The 25,509-nt window shown below is 42.4% G+C and overlaps 1 protein-coding gene across 4 annotated transcripts in view; it reads right to left on the bottom strand.

The window, feature by feature from the left end:
- pitpnc1a (phosphatidylinositol transfer protein cytoplasmic 1a) overlaps window positions 1-21,077 on the bottom strand; it is a 74,996-nt gene extending 53,919 nt beyond the window's left edge. The window contains exons 1-2 of one of the 4 annotated variants that reach the window (XM_010889341.4): window positions 20,896-21,071; window positions 20,348-20,427 (exon numbers count right to left, since the gene is read on the bottom strand). In XM_010889341.4, the coding sequence (XP_010887643.2) occupies window positions 20,348-20,395 (48 nt within the window). In that variant the 5' untranslated portion in view covers window positions 20,396-20,427; window positions 20,896-21,071. Of the gene's footprint in view, window positions 1-12,346; window positions 12,364-20,347 lie in introns of those variants that run through there. The other 3 variants (XM_010889345.4, XM_010889340.3, XM_010889344.3) reach the window with 3 other exon arrangements.
- Window positions 21,078-25,509: the final 4,432 nt, after the last annotated feature.

The following is a 25,509-nucleotide window of genomic DNA, read 5'->3' as shown; positions in this document are numbered from 1 at the left end:
TCGTCACTTTTTGAACTATTTTAACAGCTGTCTGAAGAAAAGCAAACAGAGGGAGAACGTGGTGTTCGCTGGAAATACCAGACTCAGCTCTCAGCATTTATTCCACATCTTAAACTTAAACAGTCAAATGTGCTGTTCACACATCTGGACCGCGTCAGAGACAAACACACTCAGACACACACACACACACACACACTATGTGCACAGTTTCCACAGCATCTGCACAGACGACACAAGCGACAGCTGGCTTTTACACTGAAACCAGTTGGATGTTGCCAAGCAATTCTCCGGCCACTAATTCATTCAATAGGGCCGGTCTTTCCGTCAGTAGCAAAAAGCCTCTGTCAGTTGTCGTTTTGCTGTGACGTCAACATGAGAGGATTTCCACTTCCCTCCATTTAGACTTCCTTTGAGCAGTCAATGCTAGTCCAAGACGTGTGTATATCTGAGCATGCTTCTGCACGTCATGTGTGTACTGATGTGTCCGTGTCTTCTAGCGTGCGCAAGTGCGTTCCGTGTGTGTGTTTTTTGGATGGGCTTGAGGGTATGATGACGTCACAACATTCAGAGGGGAAGGAAGTGGGGGAGAGTCTGTTTGGAGAGAGGGCCAGCTCTTATTAATTACCCAGCTAAACATTCCTGGCTCGGGGAAGTAGAGTGGGAGCACAGCCCGGCTCCAAATGATCCCAGCGGTCAGGAAGTCACAGCAGCTCTGAGCACACTCCCTCCTTCCCTCCCTCAAGAGGTCTTCCTGAATCAGTAGGCTTCTCGCTCTGTTCTTCTCTTCTCAGTTTCTTTCAGATTTTCTTTCTCCCTCTGTGTTGGCCGTTGCCTCTCTCTCTCGCTCTCTCTCTCTCTCCCTCTATTGGATGCTGTAATCTAACTCTCCCTCCCTCAACCCATCTCCCTCCCTCCCTCCCTCAACCCATCTCCATTTTAGTCATTCAGAGCGTATTCATTTCGGTTTCTGTTCTGGTAGTTCACTTAAGCGCACAACTGCAGTCATTTAATGCTTTTATTTATTTGTTTCATAATGCTCTTTCACGACCTTCGCCCCTCTCTCTTTTCTTCTCATTTCTTTTTCTCTCCGCATTGGTTTCTCCCTCGCTCTCTCACCACGGTCTCTTCTGACAGTAACACTTTGCGGGGCTGGAGCACAAAACAAAAAGAACTGAACAGACAAGCACTTCAGCGCTGATAAATCTGGGATGGCAAAGTCAAGGAAGAGTTCAAATAAGGAACCACAAATAAACAAAGACAGGATACACACTCACATACCCGCGCGCACACGCGCACAGGGTGGAGTAAATGTTCACAAACGGAGAGATCTTCTAAAAGCCATGGATAAGCAGAGGATGTTTTCCATAGTGCTGACTGGGTTAGTTAATACACGCTTCACACACTCACTTGGTCCCCTGCTTTAAACAAGTTCTTAGTGAGTGCTTGACTGTAAAGGGGACAGGGTGCCATTTGGAATGCGTCCACAGTAAACAGCAAAGTAAATGCACGTGGCCTCCGGAACCTCACTGATGGCGGATCGGATGATTGTGTCATCCTCCTACCGGCCGAGGACACAGGATATGGCCCATGTTCCTGCCCCTGCTTTCAATGACTTAATCTGTAACTAAAAGCACCCTGTCTGTTTTATTCATCTTCATCCCATTTCAGATATCCTATTTTATTTACTTAGCATGAACCTCTCAGGTCCGTGCTTTACGTATTACTGGTTTACCATTTGACTGTGTAATCTTTTCCATGAACTATTTGACATTGGTCAAATGTTTAACTTGTAGTTTCATATAAACTTGGATTTATTCAGTTAATATTCAGTGCAGTGAGAATTGTGTGCCATACATAAAACGTGTCTCGATGTGATGAATGCGTAGACCTGGTCTGATAAGAATTATACTATAAAGAGTGTCAAGGTGTTGTCGGGCATATTGTAACCAGGCTTTTTTGTGGCATTGGTGCAGTAAGGGCTTCTTTCTGGCAACTCGACCATGCAGCTCATTTCTGTTCAAGTATCGCCATATTGTGCTCTTAGAAACAACCAGTGTTTTTCCAGAGCAGCCTGTATTTGTCCTGAGGTTACCCGTAGGTTTTTCTTTGTATCCCAAACAATTCTGGCAGCTTTAGCTGCAATCTTTCTTGGTCTATCTGACCTTGGTTTGGTATCAAGAGATCCACGAATTTTCCACTTCTTAATAAGTGTTTGAACAGTACTGACTGGCATTTGCAAGGCTTTGGATATCTTTTTATATCATTTTCCATCTTTATAAAGTTACTTTTGACAGTTCTTTTCTGCTCCCCATGGCTCAGTATCTAGCCTGTTCAGTGCATCTATGTGAGAGCTAACAAACTCATTGACTATTTATACACAGACACTAATTGCAATAAAAATAAAATAAAAACACAGGGGTGGGAAACTTTTAATTATCATTTTCCTCTGTGTGTATCACCTTGTGTGTCTGTAACAAGACCAAAGATTCAAGGGGAAACTTTTGATCAGGGCCATTTGGGTGATTTCTGTTATCATTATGATTTAGAAAGGAGCCAAACAACTACTGTGATAATAAATGGTTTCATAAGATCATTATCCTTAAATAAAAGGATAGAGATCAGTCATATTTAGTGCATGATCACTCATATTTTCAAAATCAATGCCAAAATGTCACAATTCCTGCCAGGGTATGAAAAATGTAGAGCACATCTGTATACTGAAATGCAGAACATGGAGACTTACTGATGTCTGGTAGACATGCACACACACCCATTTCCTGGATCTTTCCTGGATAATTACAGCTTGGATGCATGTGTGGGTGTGTGTCCGCTGTCTACACCCGCTTCACAAGACGATGAAGGCAGGTTGGATCGCGGGGCCAGCTGACATCTGTGGCGCGGCGTGGTCTGTCACGACAACGCTCACCCACGGGGGAGCCAGACCACAATCGAGTGGACTGGGGCAGGGTCAGTGCGTTCAAAGTCAGCCGAGCGAGGGCTGTAAATTCTAGCATTTCCCAGGAGGGTGCGCCTCGTAAGAAATAAACATCGGAGGTCGGAGAACACTCAGATTTAGTGCTGAATAATCAACGTTTGGTAGGTCATCGCATGGTGTCAAAACGGCAGTGTTTGAAAGAAACGTATTGTTATTCAGGTGGAGTTGCCCACGGTGAAACTGAACCGGCTTCCCGTTCACCTGGCAGTTCAAAACTTGGTCACTGATGATGACGTCCAGGGCTGGCTCTATACTTTTGGGGGCCCTAAGCAAAATTCTATTTTGGCCCCCCCCCCAAGCAGTCCCTTGTAGACATGGGCCCCCTAGCGGGCGGTTGGGACCCCATTAGCAATCGCTTATGCCACTTGTGCCTAGAACTGGCCATGATGCTATCGCTGGGGCTATACTCAAGACTGTGTCCTAATGCTTAAGCATGACTTAGCGGATAATAACTGGAACAAGACGCTGTTTTAAACAAGATGGCCCAAATAGAGATTGACAGAGGTGTTCAAGAAAGACTTCACTTGAGTCATAAAGCTCTGCCGTCTATCTCATGGCTCAGAGGATGTTTGTAGTCTGATTTTGATCGCCTACGTTATTGTTCAGCAAACCGCACACCACAGATTATGGTCAGTAAGCGTTGTGTGTGTGTGTTTTCTTACGGCCAAGTGAAATAAGGTTACAAATCTAGAAGGGTTGAGAGTCTAAAGAGCTCTTTTTGTTCTACAGCTGAATAGCAAATATAAAACAACCTCTTACATTACATTGAGGGCCTCAGTATCTGCCCGTTGTTTGTCACTCCAGGGCCGTCAAAACTCGATAGTGAACTGAATACCCTTGGAAACAGAGGCCAGTGGAAGCACTTCCAAACAATCCTACTAAATGCACACATGCACACACACACACACACGTTTGTATGGCTATCCTCATAGGGACCAGAAAATAGAAATTGCATGCTCCCTTGCCCTAATCTTAACCCTAAACCTAACCTAACCTCAATAAAGTAACATTTATGCCTAAACTTTACCTAGATGTAAAACCTAACCTTAACCCTAAACTTAACCAACAATGCCTGGACCTTAAAGAAACCCAAATTCTAACTCTAAAATTAATTATAGGTTTTACCCTAAACCCTAAGCCAGAAATTGACTTTTGCCTCATGGGGACATTTGGTCCCCATGAGTATAGTTAGACCTAACACACACACACACACACACACACACACACACACACACACACACACACACACACACACACACACACACACACACACACACACACACACACACACACACACACACACACACACACACACACACACACACACAAAACAAAACAAAACAAAACGGCGCATAATTTGCCCCACGCACCCAATGTACTTAATGCACTTTAATATTCTTCCCGGACAAAGACGCTCACTGTTTCCAGGAAAGTAGGCCCTGATGTGGTTGGAGGAGTTCTGCTTGTGAAACCCCTCAGGTATAGGCCCGTGTGGAGTCTGTGTGACTGGAGACTACGTCGGCATGGCAATCAGCACCCTGGACTGACACCCCTCCTCCATGTCAGATGCCGTGGCCATGAGTGGAATTAGCTTGAAGTTGATTTACACATTGACAGATTTACAGTCACTGCATCTACCTAGATGTAAGATAAGCACTGTTTTTGGAAGCACTACAGTGTGTGTGTGTGTGTGTGTGTGATAACTAACTAAACCCTGGAGTGGGATTTAAGCCATTAGTATTGAATCAGAGACATTGTTTTAAATCCCAGATGGCCCCTCCTTCACTCCCCCCCCCGGGCCCTCACATTTGTGGCCTCCGCAAGCAAAGGGGAATTGCATTTATTTTTTTAGCCTTATTCGAGTCCCGTAGTTTTTAGGATATTTCTGAGTGCACTTTCACACAAACACATGGATCGGCGTACCGAACTATATGACACGCGCAGTCGTTCGTCTGATTTTGAGACCTGACACACACACACAAAACGAAATATCTCCTAAAGGAACTGTTGAATTGTTAATGAGGTTTATTTGTTTTAAAACAATAGGTGGGATTTCTTTGCATTTGATGCTAATTTGCCTCTAACTGAAGTCGAGGCGTTTATTAAAGCCCTAGCCGCTTTGTGGAAGTCACCCGCTGACTTCCCTCAGCAACATGTCACCATGGAGGGCACTCTGAGCAAGTGCATAGGGAACAATGGACGGATTAGGTTGGACTTCTGTCCAAACTACTGAAGCACTGAGAAGAATGTGTGACGAGTTGAATGAGCCAGGTTGAGCAGGACCCTGGAGAGGTTAGAGGTCAAACTTGCACGTCTAGTCCCAGTGTTATCAAACGTAACCAGTCTGGGCCCGTCAGCCCTGTCCGTGTGAGCGCCTGTGTGGGTCCTTTTGAATAAACCGACATGCAAAGTGCATTTTAATGAGCAGTCATGATTCCACTCAAAGCTGCCCACCAACTACACAAACCTTTCCTTCTTTCAAGGTCTAATTTGCTCTATAAAAGCCATTGCATAAACATTATACTAACATGGCGTCCTACTTCAATAATTCAAAGAAAAGTTCAACGGAAAGCTCAATTAAAGGCCAGATCAAGTGTTGTGCAATAGAACCTGTCTGGGTTTTGATGTATGGCATTCATCTAGCCTTGATTCAACTGGTCAGACCTGACTTATCAGGGACACGGGACGCAGTACTCAACAAGCCAGCCATATTCTACGGTGTGCATCTTCTGATGGCACATCCTGTAAACCCACAGGACACACTCGCTCAAGCCAGCTCAGATCGGTCAAGCAGAAGAGCTGCTGCTCTGTCGGACGTTCAAGCCGGGATAAGGCTTACTCAACCATCTCTTCACACAGGGGAGGATCACTGCCTCGATATCTTTGGAATGAATACATACGCCCTGCTTTCTCTGGCGTTCGCTCGCTGTCCTTCCTTCGGTTTCTCTCTCTCTCGCTGTCACTCGGTCTCCCTCTAAATCTTAGCTGGCGTTTTCACTCCCTAATCCTCTAAATCACAGTTCCAATCAGACCAGCATTGAGCTGAGTCAGCTAGAGAGGACACGGATCTACAACCACGAAAACAGGCGCACACACACGCAAGCACGCACGCACACACACACAAACTACAGCTGGGAAGATAGACTGAGAATTACTCACCGCTTATCTTTGGCATTCTGCTTATATCATTTAAGTTTATAAGAAAATAGTTTGGGGTGATATGAGGGATTTATTTGTAATGGAATTGATAATGAACCAATTAGTAGTAGTTGTTTAAAGGGTAATCCCACCCAAAGGTTGGTGCATATTAATGTCATGAACTTATCATTCCAGCCATTGTTATTGCATTAATTCAGGCAATTTATCATGGATTATGGATTTGTGCCTCTGCACTCACAGTGCCTCTCTGCCATTGGCTAAGATTAACAGATCACACTGACCCCTGGCTAAACAGTAATTATAATAAGACTTGAAGTCGGCTAGCTCTGTTTGAGGAGGCTGACAGCACCGCCCCAGGACATGACCTTAACGTGTCCTAAATGACAATCCATGGTTCACAAAAGCTACAAATAAGTTCAAGGGAAAATTAACCCCAAAATCACAAGTTGCATTATTAAATCCGGACTTCGGTAGCCATATATATACAGTACCGCCAAGTAGAAGCGGTTATCTGGGATCAGTTTTGACCCCTGACCCCTAAATCGGCACAGGGTGTTACAGGAATGTGGGATGAAGCGGTCAGACATTGTGATAAGACTAGGGCCAATGTGCATGGGTTTGTGTAATGTCGTCTTTTGATTTGGAGCAAACCCTCTGACTTTTTCATCCCCGAAATACATAGTTCAAGGAGTCTGTGTTTTGTTGTTTTTGTTTTTTAGAATAAAAAAAAAAATGTTTTTGTTCAATGTCATGTTTTCTAAATTGTCATTTTTAATCATGTCCCTAAACACACACACAAACTTTTACAATTCCAGAAGATTTTGTCCAAATTTAATTTGGTCCCACTACCAAATGGTGAAGGAATCAGGTCATTTAAAAGCTGATCACTGGAAATATTGCTCCCTGGAGCAAACTAACACCCCAACAACAACAAAAACACGAATGTCCTCAGTTGTTTAACAACTGAGCAGCTTTGTGGCGGCAAACTAAAACAATGTACAACGGCTGAGGTGCAAATTGCTACAAAATAAGTGGTCAACACGAGGGCAGCGCTTCGACAATAGTGCAAAAAGTGTAAAAGAAAAGTGAAAAGCACAAATGGGAGTGGTCACTTCTAGGAGAGGAGGAGTTTGTAGACACCACCCTTTCAATTGGTCTAGGAACTAAGACATCGAGCTCATGACTTCAACGCCTACTCGATTGCTTTAGAGCAGGGGTGTCCAAACCATTCCACGGAGGGACGTGTGTCTTTGGTTTTTCCTAGAAATTGGTTCCCAGTTCACACCTTAGTAACCTAATTAGTCAGTCAATCAAGTACAAGGAGAGAGCGAAAACCTGCAGACACACAGCCCTCTGTGGAATAGTTTGGACACCCCTGCTTTAGAATCAGTACAAAAGCTGACATAGTGATTGAAAGAGGGGCGAGATATGAGGTGCCGTGGATGCAAGCCGTTCTTGAGACTTCCATAATGGCCTACTTGCTGTTCAGAATTCTCAGATCTGTCCTAAGCTTATGCCTGAGGGTGACGAAAGACAGCAATACATCACACTAAAATCTAGTACTGGGCTTCCACAGACATTAGGGACCGAGGTAGATGTAGATAAACAAGAACACACACACACAAACAGCTTTTTGGGAAGGCAGTGATACTAAGCTCCTCTACATTTCCTTAGAGAAAGCTACGAAACAGGACAAGTACCCCAGTCACTTGAAAGGAACATACCTGAAAATGCAAGGACTTTTCCAGAAAATGTTGTCAAATAAATTAGGGATCCAGGACAGTGGTGGCAAATGTTTTGGCTCAAGGACCAGATCACACTTAAAAACTGAATTGATGGCAGCACATATTCTGATTTCCCACTGATGCATTAGTACTAATCAGCTTGCGGACCAGAAAAATGATGGTTAATAATAAAATACCTATTGGTCAATCATCATTTTGACAGAATAGGTCACTGCCAAACAAACTGTCATTAGTTCATATCTAAAGGCCTACTTGTGATTGCGCAGTAATAAAGCCATAATGATCTACACATCATTATGACAGTAAATAAAACCACCTTTCCTTTGTTTTCCTATAACTTCATACATCTAGTCTCCCTGCATCACACACTACTTCTTTGTCCCCTTACCTGCTTGGAAGTCCAACTTGAATCGTGAAACTTTCTGCTGCGTGTCCAGTAACCCGTTCTTCATGTGCCGTCCAAATTGCATCGCCTAGCTGCACAGAATTAGACTCAATTATCTTGTCTAGCTTGGTAGCGATACTGAACATTATAATAAATCTTTTAAAAAAAAAATCACTCGGGACATGGATTATCTCATTACAGAAATAGCGCATGAATCTGTGGAATATAGTAGCTCCTGTTAATAAAGAATGATGCTTGCGATTTGGCTATAAAAACAATTTTTTGTGAACCTCTGCATGAAATCATGAGCTTCAGGGAACACAAGGCTACTACATGTCTCATTATTTGACAGCCCAGAAAACAGTCTCAAATGATCCAGTGTAATCCCACCCAGTCAGGGAATGGTACGTTGTGGATAGTTGCCTTAGTAACAGCAATAATGATAGCAGATGCAGGCAACATAGATGTATAGCCATCTATAACATGTTTGTGGTGTGGGATGAACTAATGTTGCTGTCCAACTCATATTGCCTGCATAACGGTTTGAAGCATTTGAGATTAGCTGTGAGTGTGTGTGCCCACACTCATATCCTCTGTTTGACTATCGGCTGGCCACTGGCAGCATACCATCAGTGAACGTCTGGCCTGACGCGGAGGTAAGATAATAGCAGCATGGTCTATAGGTTACAGGCTGGTAAACAGCATGGGCACTACTGCTTGATAGCAGGAAATGTAGAGAACCCTATATAGCGCACTACGTTAAACCGGGCCCTATTAGAAGTGATCCAGAAATAGGGTGCAGTTTGTTAGTTTTTAATAATGCATCAGCCCTAAGGCACCATGGGTTACTAGCATTGAAAAGTCATCAATAACCTATGGTATATCTTAGCGTAAGGGCCTCGGCCAGTCCCATCTCCAGACAGAGGAGTCGGTTTTAGAGCTCATATCGGGACCTGAGTGGATGTGAATACATATCACTTCCTTCCAAGCTCTGGGGCTCAAGATATCAGATTTTAGTCGCACTTACTCGCTCAATCATCTCTCTCTCATTCAAAAGTATTTTCTTCATTCCCTTCTACCTCCCTCTGTTACCCTAGATCCCAAACCTTCCATGGCTCGCTTTTGCTCTTTTTTAACCGTGTATATTAAAATGCAGAAGCCTATGGATCTTGTTTCAGTCTGTCTCTCTCGCTCTTTGCCGCTACCAGCGTAGCTTAAAAGAAATGACAACACGTCTTCCTAATCCTATTAGACCAGGGGGAACACACTCCCATTTCCCTTTCTAACCACCGGCTGTTGTGTGGACCGTGATTTTCACAGAGCGGTAAAGAAAGGTGAACAGAACAGGACCAAGCTAAGTGAGAGTTCAACCGCTTCTTAATGTTTTAGTCATCGTCTGCAGCACCGTCCCAGGCCTGTCGCACACGATAGCTTGACCAAGCGACAGGAAGAATAAAGCGGTGTAATGCTGTCATGCACAAGGATTCATGAGTCATTCAAGGGGACAGCGAGGTCTTTAACAACCCCAACGGAAGGGTCAACGAACCGGAAGACTGATACCAAGCACATGTACACCCACCATGACAAGAGTATCGAGGAGGCTCTGGGTGAATAGGATTTTGCCAGGTCCTTTACTCAGTGTTTAGCCAGAGGGTATGGGGTAGAGGGTCTGGCAGTCAGGTGGGTGTGGAAGAGAGGAGAGTGTGTCTGTGGGTGGGTAAGTGGGCCTGTGGGAGAGAGTGGGTCTGGGGGGGTAGGTCTGTGGGGAGGGGATAGTGGGTCTGTGGCGGTGGGGGGGTGAGTAGGTCCGGGGGGGTACAGCTCACGTGGTGTAATGCAGATGGCGACTGTGTGTTAGGAGCAACACAGGAAAGAAAAACAGGATAGGGACTGGATAAGGAAGCTCGGGTAGAACAAAGATCAGAGAGAGACAGGCAGACCATTGAGAGACAGAGAAAGACAAATAGGGAGAGAGTCAGAGATGAAAGCAACAACAGTGGAGTAACAGGAGCTCCAAATGAACCCAAAGGGCCCATAATTGTTATTTAAAATCCTGTGTGCACATTGCAACTGCCAATGGATACCTACTGGGGCCAAAATCTAACCCTTCCTCCAGACACCCAGATCATAATCTGGTATATGGGACCCACCGCTTCCCCAAGCACCATTTCCCCTAATCAGGACGTGGTCATAGTGTCCACTGTCCACTAATCCAGTTCATTTTCCACCCCCCGACCAGTGGATCGGGCCTGGGTTTGCATACCAGTTGGTGTACTAGTTCAGTCCTGGCTCCCCTAAAGACCCTTCTCAATAATTCAGAATGGAAAGAGGCATTTAGAATTCAGTGCGGTGCACTGATGACTAAATCGGCCATGGTTTTACCCTGTTTTAATACGCCAGGATATAAAAGGCTAATCAAGGTAAAGTGAGGAGTCACAGTCAACCATATAATTATGAATTTAAAAGACACGTTCACCGGTCGAATAGGATCTCTCCAGGCAGTAAGCATTGGCTGAGGTTGGTGTTGTCGGTACGGAGTGCCTACACAGTGAAGGAGAACGATACAGTGTTTCCACTGGGTGGATAATGACGATTCCATCTGAAAGTCCGTCTCAATAGACTGCAGGTGTGAAAAGGACGTCTAGAATGGTAAGAACAGACCACCTGTACCGTGTGTGTACGATGAATGGTCCGAGTATGGAAACCACAAGAATGTAGACAAGTATGTGTATTTGTGAGAGCTTGTTATGTTATAGCCATTAGGCCCGCTTGAGTGTAGTGAGTGTGTGTGTGTGTGTGTGTGCGCGACTGCATGTGTTGATTCACCAGTTAATTGAAATGGCTCCCTTCCAAGGAAGAAAGAGTGACTGTCAGCAACGCGTGATGATCTCATGTTGCAGTGTCGTTATGAAATAGCCTTCCACAGGCCACACACACTCACACACACACACACACACACGCACACACGCACACACGCACACACGCACACACGCACACACGCACACACGCACACACGCACACACGCACACACGCACAGACGCAACTGGAGGAAATTAGAGGAGGTCTCATCGGTGGATAATGGTCTATTGAAAGCCATGATGTTACTTCTGCTGGAGCAGCAAATAGAAACGAATGGCATCTTGATGAAATCACACCATTGTTACATACAACAGATGGCAACTGTATCTTGCACCAATCCACCCATGGAAAATGTCAGGCCCGTAACAACATTGAATATGGATAATTAACTACTGATGGACAATGTCCAACAAGGGCTACATCACACAGAGCCGGGGTGCGGATCGTGAATCAGGACCGCCTGCTCTGCAATCTTCTTCATTGTAATCTAAAAGATGAAACATAACCTGCAGCCCCACTCTGAAACGCTTGACTCTGAGATGAGCCATGCCCGAAAACACTCCAAGCACCAGTGAGAAAGACTCATATTTTGAGAGGTAAGGTCAATAGGTTCTTACATGAGTAGGATTTTGAGAACACCTTGAGATGTTCACAATGATCAAAATGTTACTTTTCTCATTTTGCCTTGTCAGCAAGAATCTAAAGGAAGTCTTTTTGAAGTCGTTTTTTCTGTAAAGTAATCAGCAATATAAGATATCACTTTCAATGTAATGCGGTAGCCTCTAAGTGGGGAGAGGATCACTTGGAGGGTATCATTTTCATTCTCTAGAATGCTCTACCCTTGAAAGGGATGGCACTGTGGGCTGATACATTATTATTTCCATTTACAAAGCCCACAGTGACATATATAACACACCGTACATATTACAAGTTCACTGGAAAAGCAGAACATAACACTTTACATTTTGTGCACAGTACATTCACTTTGAATAAAGGTCCTATATCATTCTCACAACACAAAAATTTCCTTTTACACATCTACACTAGATACATTGTGTCAATATGACATTATAGAAACCAATCCTCATTACTTTCACATTTTCAGTTAGAATGAACTGCCATTATCCAGAATCCGACCATCTCAATTTCTGAGCGAGGAGGCAACGCACCCAGGATAGTAGCAATAATTAAATGAAGCATTACCTAATGTACTGAAATACCAGACGCCCATGGCTGTAGTGTGGCAGGGACGTTATACTATGTTTTTCTTCCTACCTTCAGAGAGGCCATGAGTAGTGGCAAACCTTGAAAAGCCCTGTACCGTCAAATTCATTTGTATCTTGTGTTATGTGTCCTATCGTAGAACTGACAAAACGTGCTCTGCGAATTGATGAGTGTAATATCCTGAGTTACTGCTGGTAAAAGCAATCCACGTTGACCTTTCAATCAGCAGGTTTCGAGTGGCGTTGCTGTGGAAGTTGCGGTATTAGTACTACAGACCAGTTCTGTGCTAATACCGCTAGTTTAGGTAAGTTATGTGAAGTTTCCTCACATTAAGCCCATCCACTGTGGTGGAGTGATTAACGCAGCACTTCGGTGCACTATCCCACAGATCACTCCCAGAAATTCCTAGTAGCATTTCAATGGTGAAATATTCTACGACCCCATAACCCAGACACGAATCTATGAATGGAGACGGCGCAGCGGGACTTTAAAATGCAGAACATTTATTTCCCATTTTGAAAGTTTATAGGGGACGAACCCCAAATCCACCCGCTTATATTGTCCCCCATTAATCTTCAAAAAAAATCTACTACACCCCTTTGTCTCTCTATTTCTGTCTCTCTTTCGCATTATATTTCTCTATTTCTGTCTCACCCTCTTTTCTCACGTCTGTTTCTATTTATTTTCTTCTCCCCCTGGAGCGGCAACATCGCAGCGAGATGTGAAATTAACTCCAGGCGTCATGGAAACAGGCTGGGGAATTTAACAATCGCAAGCCGTCGGGTTGAAGAGCAGTTTAAAAAAAACAACTGAAACACGTTTTTAGAGAACTTGCTGCAGAGCGGGAGGAAGTATACACATGGCGACGCAACTGATACAGAGACTACGGAACTACTTTCCAGCCATTAAAATACACAATGGGCATCGTTGGACAAAGTCCCATGTGGTAACTACATAAATATATTGAACATGCCTACAATACACTCATTTTAATTTACTTTTTGTAACTCTGCTTCAACACATATCCAACCTGTTTCACATCACGGCAACTGCTTTGGCTAATTAGGAGTAGCACAGGGGTATTTGCCTGTCCTTGGGGTAATATCCCATGCCAGACCAGCTAAGAAGGGCTGTATGCAAAAAAAAGTAATTAGGCAAAACCAACAGCTTCCAAGAGTGGGGCTGAATCCCAATTCCGGCAACTAATAAAAGAGCAGCTGATTAACGCCAAGGAGTCAACAGATGGGTTTCAGAGATGAGCATTTTGACATGCCAAACGCGAGACAGCAGAAATCACCCATCTCATTTCAAGGGAATGTTTGTTTAATTAAGCCAGGGCCATGTTCATCAAGGCAGCATACCTTGGCAAAACGTTGAAAATAGGAATTCAGTTTGCTCTGATGGCTAGTGCTGGACCACTGTTCTAGCGACATTGGGGATGGGGTTGGACAGTGATGCGGACGGGACGACGACGACCGTGAATGTTGTCCCAGGCCTGTGGGGGGGGCGGGGGGGCATTTGGTTGGCTTACATATAATTTTTAATTTGTCAGTCAGTGTTGTATTCAGTACTGTCGAGAAGGTTAACAGCTTTTAAACAGAAGAATTCCATTGATGAAGGGATTCATGTTTATACTCTGCAGTTTTTTTTTTATATACAGCATTATGATTAAACCCTTTTCTGTAAAAATTGTTTGTTCTACCAACAGCCAATCAATGATACCCTAACCCCTACAGCCAATCAGAGTGATACCCTAACCCCTACAGCCAATCAGTGATACCCTAACCCCTACAGCCAATCAGTGATACCCTAACCCCTACAGCCAATCAGAGTGATACCCTAACCCCTACAGCCAATCAGTGATACCCTAACACCATGCAACCAAATCTGGCTAAAGCATTGCCACCATGCAACCAAAACTAAGAGCACAGAAATGGAAGGACAAATCTAAAAGAGAACGTCTAAATATGTGTAGAAGTTCAGTAATGGCTGATTGGGACTGAGTAGGTTAAGAATTTAAAACCGGTGTTGAAAACAAAGGGATTTGAATGTGGCCTAGTTAAGAATTAAAGCATTAAACAATAACATTTTATGACTTGTTTTTAGGACAGTCATTTAATTACTATTAATTCATTTTTTGGCCCTGTCATTCCTGTGAGCATCCCTGGGGTTGGATTCCCACATATAAATGAACCGTAAATAGTTCTGAATAAGTGACATGAATGGAATACGGTTGATCACACAACAAAACTTATAAGACTGATGAATCGCAACTGTATGTTTTTACTGTATTCGTACACATATCACCATACTTGTAAGGACCAGAGAAGCAAATTCAAAGAATGAGGACATTTTGTAAATCCACACAAATTACAGCATTAGGGTTTAGAGTTAGTCTCCGTGTGTGAGCGCAATCCCCTATGTAACAGGCATGAAAATAAAATTTCAAAGGGTCAATGAAGAATTTCATCAAGGTCATAATTAACTTTGGTCAGTTACTTCCATACAGACATGCTTTCTACTTCACTATGTTGGAAATATCACATCATTCAACATTACTCACAACAAAAACTTATGAAGCTTCTATGATTCACTTCTAACAAACGCATATTTCCTGTTATGGCTAGCAGCCATTCACATTTAGATTCATCACATATACTCAATTACCTCAAATCCCCCTTCTCTGGAATATTTAGATGGTTTGGGGATAAAGGACGAAAAAAAACTAAGAGTTGTTACACCTTAGGGTTTAACTCACATTTAGTGTACACCGATGGTTGTAAATAAAAGCTTATGTCCAAAATCCAGAAAGAGGAATTGGATTCGATTTTTTCCCCTCAAATAATACCATCCACAACGTTAGCATTAGTGGGGCTTATAAGCTTTAACGTCAAACCAGTGCCATAATCCCTCCAGTTATTCCAATGCTGGAAAGCAGAGAAATGTCAAGCACAGCGAAGCTATTTTATTTTTATTTTGATGGCACAGAGAAAATGGCATCTCAGCTATTTTCAAACTTTTCCCACGGAAGAGGGAACAGGCTAGTATGAAGTCCCAAGGTGTGTTTGTATGAATGGCTGTGGATGGGGTTCTGGTCTGAAGTAGAACACCAGCCCATATGGTAAGATTGGGGAAGCAACTCACATTTTTCTAAGCATGTCTGTGATGCTGAATCCTGTTTCCCATGTCAGTTTATATCTTTCCACCTGAAGATTTAAGTCAACACTGCTTAATGTGAAATATGCTGATACTATTACATTTCCTAAAGACACCATATGGGAATATTCCAGAAATGTCTGATGTCAGATTGACATAGTGGAAAATTACACCTTTTTACATGTGAACTGTTTTGATATATATTATTTTTGTAGTTAATTTCCAATACATTATTTTTATTTAACCTTGACTGTAGCAGGGGGAAGTAACGTGTCTAAGCATGTTTAAAAAAGCTCTTAAACACCCCAACCCAAACTACACCATTATCTAATTTTGGAAGTCTATGCACAGAATGTCTTTTGTAAATATCCACTTTTCCATAAACGCATATTTATTTACTATTAGAAAGAATCCATTCAAAACATGGATTTAGGGCAAACACACTCCATAGTAGATCATTCTGTAAAACATTAAATACAGACACATTATCTAGAATAAGATTTTGATAATAAGATTTAATTTAGAGTTTAATAACATGCTCAGACATTGTAGAGGCCATGCTAATGTTCTCTTCATTGTTCCCTGTAACAAAATGAAATGTATACATAAAAAACACTTTGGGGGATTACCTATCACCAGAAGAGTTAAATAAAGAGCGTGCCCTTTAAATAATGACATGAATCAAGTGTTATGCCATGCACAGGCATGTTATATCATCGTTTTCAACAGATCTGTTGGAACTAGAGGGGCGGGGAGACATAAGAGATACAGCAGTTCTTAAGTCTTCCTGCATCCTCTGAGAGGAATCACAGTTCCATCCACAGACTGGAACACAGGCATGGTGTCTGTTGAATGAATCGCCACGGGAAACGACACAGTTCCATCCATAGATTGGAACACAGGCATGGTAGCTGATGAATGAAACAACACAGTTCCATCCACAGACTGGAACACAGGCATGGTGTCTGTTGAATGAATCGCCACGGGAAACGACACAGTTCCATCCACAGACTGGAACACAGGCATGGTAGCTGATGAATGAAACAACACAGTTCCATCCACAGACTGGAACACAGGCATGGTGTCTGTTGAATGAATCGCCACGGGAAACGACACAGTTCTATCCACAGACTGGAACACAGGCATGGTGTCTGATGAATGAATCGCCACGGGAAACGACACAGGAGGTCCCAGACCCTAGGTCTGTTTTGGGATGCCTAACGAAAACAGGCCGTATCTCAACCTGAAGCAGTTTGCTACAGCAAATGTAAGTGCACGGAAATCAGGGATGTATGGTTACGTGAAAACAAAAATACACAGCATCTTTTGTGAAATCGGAAACGTTTGTTTGGAAATCAAAACCATTGGAAGCCTTGATCCCTGAATAAACTACAAGTCCGCATTTCCTGCTGATCAGGCAAGTACCTGTAACAACCTGATGGTCAAATGAAGATACTGCATTGTAGTTAGGTTGTCTGGAGGGTACTGGGATACTACAGCCGTTCCGAGGCTAGATGCCTATTCACACCTCGGTACAACCCTGGGAGGGGACTTATGGGGAAACGAACATCCTGTCATGCCAAGTAAACCAATCATCCCGCTCGTCTTATTTAAATTGCACCCAGCACTGACACATGCACCTACATGCTTTCGTAGAAACAAGTTGTAAAACATTGCACAATGACACATTTACATATTTCCAGCATCACCATCTGCACGACAGCACGATGACGACTTAGTCACTGGAGCTATTACAAAGAGATGTCCCAATGAGTCAGAATTCTCACATACACACACATACATACATACATGAAATGGCTGACACATCCTCCCAAGGCATATACACCCCCCCCCTTATATGGTGCAGCCAGTCACATTATAAGAGACATGGAAGACTTCCAAGTTGTCACAACTCAATGTGCAAAGTCCTGATAAGCTACCCCCCTCCCCCATGACAGCTCATCGGCATGGACACAGGAAGGGGGGAAAACAAAACTAACCAATGAGAGGATGAGAAACTATTCAGAGTTGATTCAGTGTTAAAGAACCCTAGTGTTAGTGTTGATAACCAATGTTGATTGTATTTTAACACAAGGGATTACGCTAAGTTCTCAGTGCATATTAATTGATTACTTTGTTATAAAGTATACACCTGCTTACTGTGACTTGGAGTGGTCCATGAGCCATTGCTTAAAGACCAGAATTCAAAAGATTAATTGGCGATAACCAATGCACACACTTTGAATGTTCTAATTTTGACACTTTGAGTGTTCATCTGTTTGAACTGTGCAGTGTTAAACCAATTATCACCTAAGAAATTTCAATTTACACTCAGTTTTAAATGCTTTGCTTATCTCTATGTAGTGTTGAAACGTCCTGTTGAAATGTTAAAGATTTCTCTAAATCATCCCAAAACATGATCAGAACATTGTGGTTTGACAGTATGTGTATGTCTTTCAAAGAAAAGGGGAGAAAGAAGTAATGTCCATGTGAGAACTGAATATTTCAGTGACAATGGATCATGGCAACCATCCTAGTCTACAATGTGACATACCCTTGCTCTCTCAATGTTACCTTCACCTGCTGATGTTATGAGGATGCTTTTAGAAACTTCCTTCAATATCACAGTTCACCAAAAACTAGGGTTGTTGAGCTGCACAAATAACGTCAAGGTTCAAAGCAAGACTTCAGAAATACAGAACTTTCTTAGATCTAGGGCTCGTGCTGTTCTGTAGCCTAATGGGCTATTAAAAAAACATAAGTCTTTCCTCTCGTGAGCACATTCAGTGACACGTTCAGACACATGAGTTAGTCAGACATTCCAAAGCTGTTTGGCAAGTCAGTCAAGCTTTTAGCGGAGTTTAAATAGGCAGCAAAATTCGAGCCGTTTTTCTGCTAATTGGTCTTTTGAACAATCCCATCAAACATTTTGAATTTATGGGCACTTTCTAAGCTGATCTGACTGGTCAATAAACTAATGCATGAAAACGGGATCGAAATTGGGCTGCTTGTGTAAACGCATGATAAATACTGAGTTGCAGAGCAGTTAAAAAGGGAACACCCTAAAACGTTCCGACTAGCTGTGAAAAACCATTCAGTCACTGTCTTCATCTGAAACCCACTCTCTTGACCAAGGTGTTGGAGTGACTGACATGGTGCCCAATAGAGCCCAAGCTGAATGTGGCACTTGCCTCTGCACAGAGAAACTGGGTCTTCAGTGAACACTGACCTTCTATGAACTCTTGTCCCTTTGTTTTAATTACCCGGCTGAGGCTGATACCAAGTGTTTTCAGCTGGTTATTAAATGTTTAAATGGAGTTTAGGGGAGGGTTTGTGCTTCATAGGAGGCCAGAGTTCCATTTGGTTGTAATTCTGAGAAGGCCGGAGGCTTGTGTTGCGCTGAATTAAAAAGGCATGACTGTGAAAATGGCAATGAATAGGCCTACAGACACATTTGAATTTCTGGAATAGGCTTATTCTAAGAAAACCAATGAACACTCATGCATTTCAAATGGATGGGGGGAGATGGAAGAAGGCAAGAGGAAGACTGAATTGCAATCGACACTTGCGATGGCGACAACAGCGCAACGGGTTATTGCCACAGCTGATATTGCACAGACATCGTGGGCATGACATCCACCCAGGCTCAGAACTTCATTAGGCCTACGTTATTTATATGTTATTCAGGAGAAGCGTTAGACGGGGGCAAATCGACACCCATGACTGGTCAGAGAAGAACAATTCCCTTTTCGCACAACACCTTGCAAGCGCGCAGAAGATGATAGGCTGGAATGAAGTGTTCACGTCTTTGCATGAAGATGAGTACTGTGCACCAGACAGTGCCAGTGGTAAAGCATAATAATGTGAGACCATGGATGGCTCTTGCATAAAGTCAACCTGCATTAGCCTGTAAATAGTCCTCAGACTGTACTTGCAACCAAGGGCATGATATCAGTATCTTATCATAATATTTTGCGCTTACAACTAGTGTGCAATATTGCAATCATTATTGGTTTTAATTTAAAAGACATGCATTAGAAGGCTACATAAGAGGTCGTTCCAACAGCCCCATCAAGTGGTACAGCATATCAAAACCCTTGAGAGAGAACAGTAGCCTAGTGGCCTCCTGTAAAAACGTATACTTATACAAAAAGGCAGGTCTGTGTGGTGTACGGCCAATATACCACAGCTAAGGGCTGTTCTTATGCACATGGCATCTCAGAGTGCCTGGATACAGACGTTAGTGATTGTATATTGTCAATATGCCACAAACCCATTAAGTGCACTTTTGCTATTATAAACCGGTTACCAAAGCAAGTAGAAGAGTAAAACGTACTTTTTGTGCCATATCCGTGGTATGCGGTCTCATACTTAACAAAGGGCTAAAAAACCCAGTTTATACATCTGATATAAAATGGCATCAATGATTTCAAACGGATTTTTAGGCTTGTCTTCAAATAGGCTATTATCTAACTGACTATAAGCTCTATGGGTGGAAAGTTTAAAGGTTAAATGCTACTGTAGCTAGTCAAAGCCAGAACACCAATCAATCACATTTATTTATAAAGCCCTTTTTACATCAGCAGTTGTCACGGTGCTTTTACAAAACACCCGGCCTTAAACCCCAAGGAGCAAACAACAGTAGTGTTGAATTTCAGTGGCTAGGAAAAACTCACTAAGAAGGCCGACGTGAATGTTTCTGAAATGTCAATTCCAGCCCGCGCCCACTTACGCATAGCTAGTTCCTCTTATGGCAAGAAAGTTAAGTCAAAATCGCGGAAAATAACGCAACAAAACGCATACATTACTATACAGTACACTTACCTCCTCAACAGTCAGCGGCATGCATATCCTGTACTCCTTCAGCAACATCTTTGATAAGCCTCTTCTGTTTACAATGTAACCTAACAAGTTATTGTGACCACAAAAATATTTTATAATTTGAGCTAATAAAAATGGTTTACTTGACAATGCATGTGGATTGCCTTGACAACAGATAGCCACTGCGAGTTGTCCTGCCTCTACAGAACGAAAAGAATCTGAAGTAGGAATTCCTCACGAGCAGTGTTAAAAACGAGCCTATCCTTTTTAGTCAGGACAGGATGAGGGTTGAAAAAAGCATTAAACGCCACCTAACTACGATATACCCTCAGCGAAATACATTCGATTTGAAATACCAAATCAATTATACGCTTTTAAAAGTGGGCGGTATAAAAAAAAATTGATAACTGCAGCTTTCTCAAACCAAAACAAACAAAAAACTAGCGAGCTTCTATCTATAAAAACGAGGGTCTGATCCGTCCTTGCGTAGGCTAATAAGCAATAGGCTCTTCCTCACTTTATTTTGTTTTCCTACAAATACCGAGGCTTACATAGTTTAATTGTGATGTCCTCAGAATTAGAAAATTCAAGCAAATGCTGTAGCTCTTTGACAGTCACTCTCCGCCTCGTTTCTCAGAGCGACGACGCGCTACTCTGTTGCAGCCACGGAAACATGCAGCAAACCACGCGGGCAGGAAACGACGAGTGAAATCAAGCGCATCAGTGTTCTCTCTCTTGTATTCTGTCTCGGGTTCTATAAACAGTGTGAAACTCCGTCAAAGGGATGCTGTGCTACGCAGCCCGGATTGTCTTTGTATTCTTTGCTGTTTTACCTAGGCTTACATAACGGTTTTTCTGACTTCATTCATTGGTTCCCAATTACAGCTATCTTTGCTATAACGTTCACGTGTTAAAGGCCACTGTACGATGATGTAGGTCTCCAAGACATGTACATCTATACCTTTGTTATAGTATTTTTTTTTTTAATGTTTTGTATTTCTTTACGTTTTTTATTGTATTACATTTGTTTGATTGGAAACCACTGACATACCTTCAGAGGCCAAGTCTGGGATGAGCCCATGTCATTTATTTAAGGTAGACCACCCCATTTACAAAAATGGATCGCTCTGCAGATAGGGCAGACAGGCTTTGAGACTTTCAGTTACTGTTTGTTTTCATTTAAGAATGGTCAAAATATGTTTCTAAGTCCTGGCTTTCTTCCTGGTTGTTTCACATATAGTATCTAGGAGTTATGGAGAAGGCTGCAAAAACAAAAAAACATCCAGTAACCTTTTTGGCTGATAACTAGTTACTTGAAAAAGTCCTGCATTTTATAGAAAGATCTGAAAATGGGTTTGGAGGTTATGAATTTTTTTTGCACTTGGTGCCCAAATAGTTACCTGTTGGCACTGTTAGGGTTAAACCATAGCCCAAGTGGAAAAGGGGGAACTCAATCAAATCTATTTATTTAACAGGCTTTTTTACAGCAAACTTGGAAGTGTAATAAACTTTTCCAACCAGGAATTGAGAATCTGTTGTATGATATACACTCACCTAAAGGATTATTAGGAACACCTGTTCAATTTCTCATGAATGCAATTATCTAATCAACCAATCACATGGCAGTTGCTTCAATGCATTTAGGGGTGTGGTCCTGGTCAAGACAATCTCCTGAACTCCAAACTGAATGTCAGAATGGGAAAGAAAGGTGATTTAAGCGTGGCATGGTTGTTGGTGCCAGACGGGCCGGTCTAAGTATTTCACAATCTGCTCAGTTACTGGGATTTTCACGCACAACCATTTCTAGGGTTTACAAAGAATGGTGTGAAAAGGGAAAAACATCCAGTATGCGGCAGTCCTGTGGGCGAAAATGCCTTGTTGATGCTAGAGGTCAGAGGAGAATGGGCCGATTGATTCAAGCTGATAGAAGAGCAACTTTGACTAAAATAACCACTCGTTACAACCGAGGTATGCAGCAAAGCATTTCTGAAGCCACAACACGCACAACCTTGAGGCGGATGGGCTACAACAGCAGAAGACCCCACCGGGTACCACTCCTCTCCACTACAAATAGGAAAAAGAGGCTACAATTTGCACGAGCTCACCGAAATTGGACAGTTGAAGACTGGAAGAATGTTGCCTGGTCTGATGAGTCTCGATTTCTGTTGAGACATTCAGATGGTAGAGTCAGAATTTGGTGTAAACAGAATGAGAACATGGATCCATCATGCCTTGTTACCACTGTGCAGGCTGCTGGTGGTGGTGGTGTAATGGTGTGGGGATGTTTTCTTGGCACACTTTAGGCCCCTTAGTGCCAATTGGGCATTGTTTAAATGCCACGGCCTACCTGAGCATTGTTTCAAACACAGTATTAGTATGGTGTTCCTAATAATCCTTTAGGTGAGTGTATATATTGTTAATTGTATGCCACTATTATAGTCTGAGCTTAATAATATTGTAAAAATACACGTGGTCGATCCAGAGGTGGTTCTTCAGATTTGTACTGTTCGTGCTTTTGAATGACACCTTTCTGGAGCAAATCCACCTCCTCCAAATGATTGGGCTCACCTCTTTCATTTGGCTTAAAACCAAAATGCGCCCAGGGCAATGCAGTTGTGTTCGGCTTTGGAACCACCACAAAATCAATGTTGTTAACTATTTTTCTTCATAACACGCTGCACAAAGCAATGATAATTACATGTTCATGCGCATTGTAGCGTTGCAACTCGCTCTGCTGCAAATATTATAGCCTAGTTATTTGATATTGAAATAGCTTATTCTGAAACTATTATGTATGCCTTCGATGTTGAAAAACTTTATTCTACGCTCAGTTGATGAATTCAGTTAAACATTTACAAGGACAATGTCACGTCCTGGCTGTGCCCCTAGCCATCTCTGCGCTGGGCTCAGGGCATAGCCAGAACAGGACAGGAGGTGGCATCTAGCCACCTCTAATCCTCTTTGGTCTCCCCAATTGGAGGCAGGTGTTGATCATTGCCTCCAATTGGGGACCATATTTAAGTTCATTGTGTTGGCCATGCCAATGTGGTTCATTTTGGTTTGCCTGTTTTCAGTTAAGCCCACGTCACTGGTTGCTGCGGTTTGTTTGTTTGTTTGTTTGTTTGTTTGTTTGTTTGTTTGTTTGTTTGTTTGTTTGTTTGTTTGTTTGAGACCTTTCTTTATTGAACATGGATTATATCGACTACATCAACTCTGCGCCTGTGTCCTACCACAATCTTATCTGTGACAGACAATACATTTTATTTTCAAAAATATATATGCAATGGGACAACATATATTTCTTTCCATGCATTTTACTGCGCATTGTAATTAGAAAATATAGATGGAAATGACAAAATTTCAACTAACACTTTTTTCTGTTTTTTTTCTACTCTTGTCATTCAGAGTTGATGCGACAAATAGGCTACTGAATTAACGACAAATAGGCTCCATGATTAGGAACCAGGCAATTAAAAAAGGAACCAGGCATGCCTAGTTCAGCCGGCCCGCAATTAGAAGGGATGAATGATGTTGTCCCTGGAAGGTTTTGATCTGTGGTGTCCCGGGTGGCAGACCCACCGCAGAATTTAACCCTTCACTAAATTTGTAATGAGTTCTAAACCCACAAATTGTCAGCTAGACCCAATTCCAACAAAATTACTTAAGGAGTTATTTCCTGTGCTAGGTCAGCCAATGTTGAACATAATAAATTGCTCCCTTTCCTCCGGATATTTACCAAACTCACAAAAAATTGCGGAAATTAAGCCTCTTCTAAAAAAATCTAATCTGGATCCCGACATATTAAACAATTATAGGCCAATATCGAATATCCTGTTCCTCTCAAAAATCTTAGAAAGATTTGTTTCACAAAAACTGAATGTCTTCCTGAAGACAAATAACATTTATGAAATGCTCTAGTCTGGTTTCAGACCCCATCATAGTACTGAGACTGCACTCGTGAAGGTAACAAATGACCTTCTAATGGTCTCAGACAAAGGTTCCTCATCCGTCCTGTTGCTTCCTGATCTTAATGCTGCTTTTGACACTATTGATCACTCCCTTCTCTTAGAGAGACTGGAAACCTATATTGGGCTATGTGGACATGTTCTAGCCTGGTTTAAATCTTATTTATCTGAAAGATATCAGTTTGTATGTGTGGATGGCATATCCTCTGACAAATCAAAGGTATGTTTTGGTGTTCCTCAAGGCTCGGTTCTGGGCCCATTATTGTTCTCACTATATATGCTGCCTCTGGATGATATAATCCAGAATCACAATGTCAATTTTCACTGTTATGCTGATGACACACAGTTATATATTTCAATGAAGCATGGAGAAGTCCCAAAATTAGCTACTTTGTAAGAATGCGTTTCAGATATTAGGAAGTGGATGACAGAGAATTTCTTGCTTTTAAACTCAAGAAAAACAGAAATGCTTGTTTTAGGACCCAAGAAACAAAGAGCTTTGTTGGAAGATCTCATTGTGAACCTCGATGGCTTCATGGTCGTATCTCAAAAAACTGTAAGAAACCTCGGTGTTACCCTTGACCTTGACCTCTCCTTCGATGAACAAATATAAGAGTTGCTTATTTTCATCTTCGAAACATTGCAAAAATCTGAAACCTTCCATCAAAAACTGATGCAGCAAAAATGAATCCATGCTTATGTTACTTCTAGATTAGATTACTGCAATGGTCTTCTTTCCGGTTACCCTGATAAATCAATAAATAAACTTCAATTAGTGCTGCACACGTCTGCTAGAATCCTTACTAGAACAAAAAAATTTGAACACATTACTCCAGTACTAACCTCTTTACACTGGCTGCCTGTTAGGGTTTTACTGTTAACCTATGTAATCAAAAAAAGTTACTTGCTCCTACTTACCTCGCGAAAATGATCCAGCAATACATACCTACATGTAACCTTAGATCGCAAGATGCAGGCCTTTTAATTGTACCTAGTATTTCTAAACAAACAGCCGGAGGCAGGGCCTTCTCTCATGGAGCTCCATTAATGTGGAATGATCTGCCAATTAAGGTTAGAAATGCAAACTCAGTGCAAACTTTCAAGTGTCTACTAAAGACTCATCTCTACAGCATGGTCTATGATTAAGTGTAGTCTGGCCCAGGGGCGTGAAGGTGACCAGAAAGGCTTGATACTGTCCAC

Source organism: Esox lucius, chromosome 9 (assembly GCF_011004845.1).
Source record: "Esox lucius isolate fEsoLuc1 chromosome 9, fEsoLuc1.pri, whole genome shotgun sequence".
NCBI classification, from domain to species: domain Eukaryota; kingdom Metazoa; phylum Chordata; class Actinopteri; order Esociformes; family Esocidae; genus Esox; species Esox lucius.
Note: the sequence above shows the minus strand (reverse complement) of the source record. Positions and strands in the feature narration are given on the sequence as shown.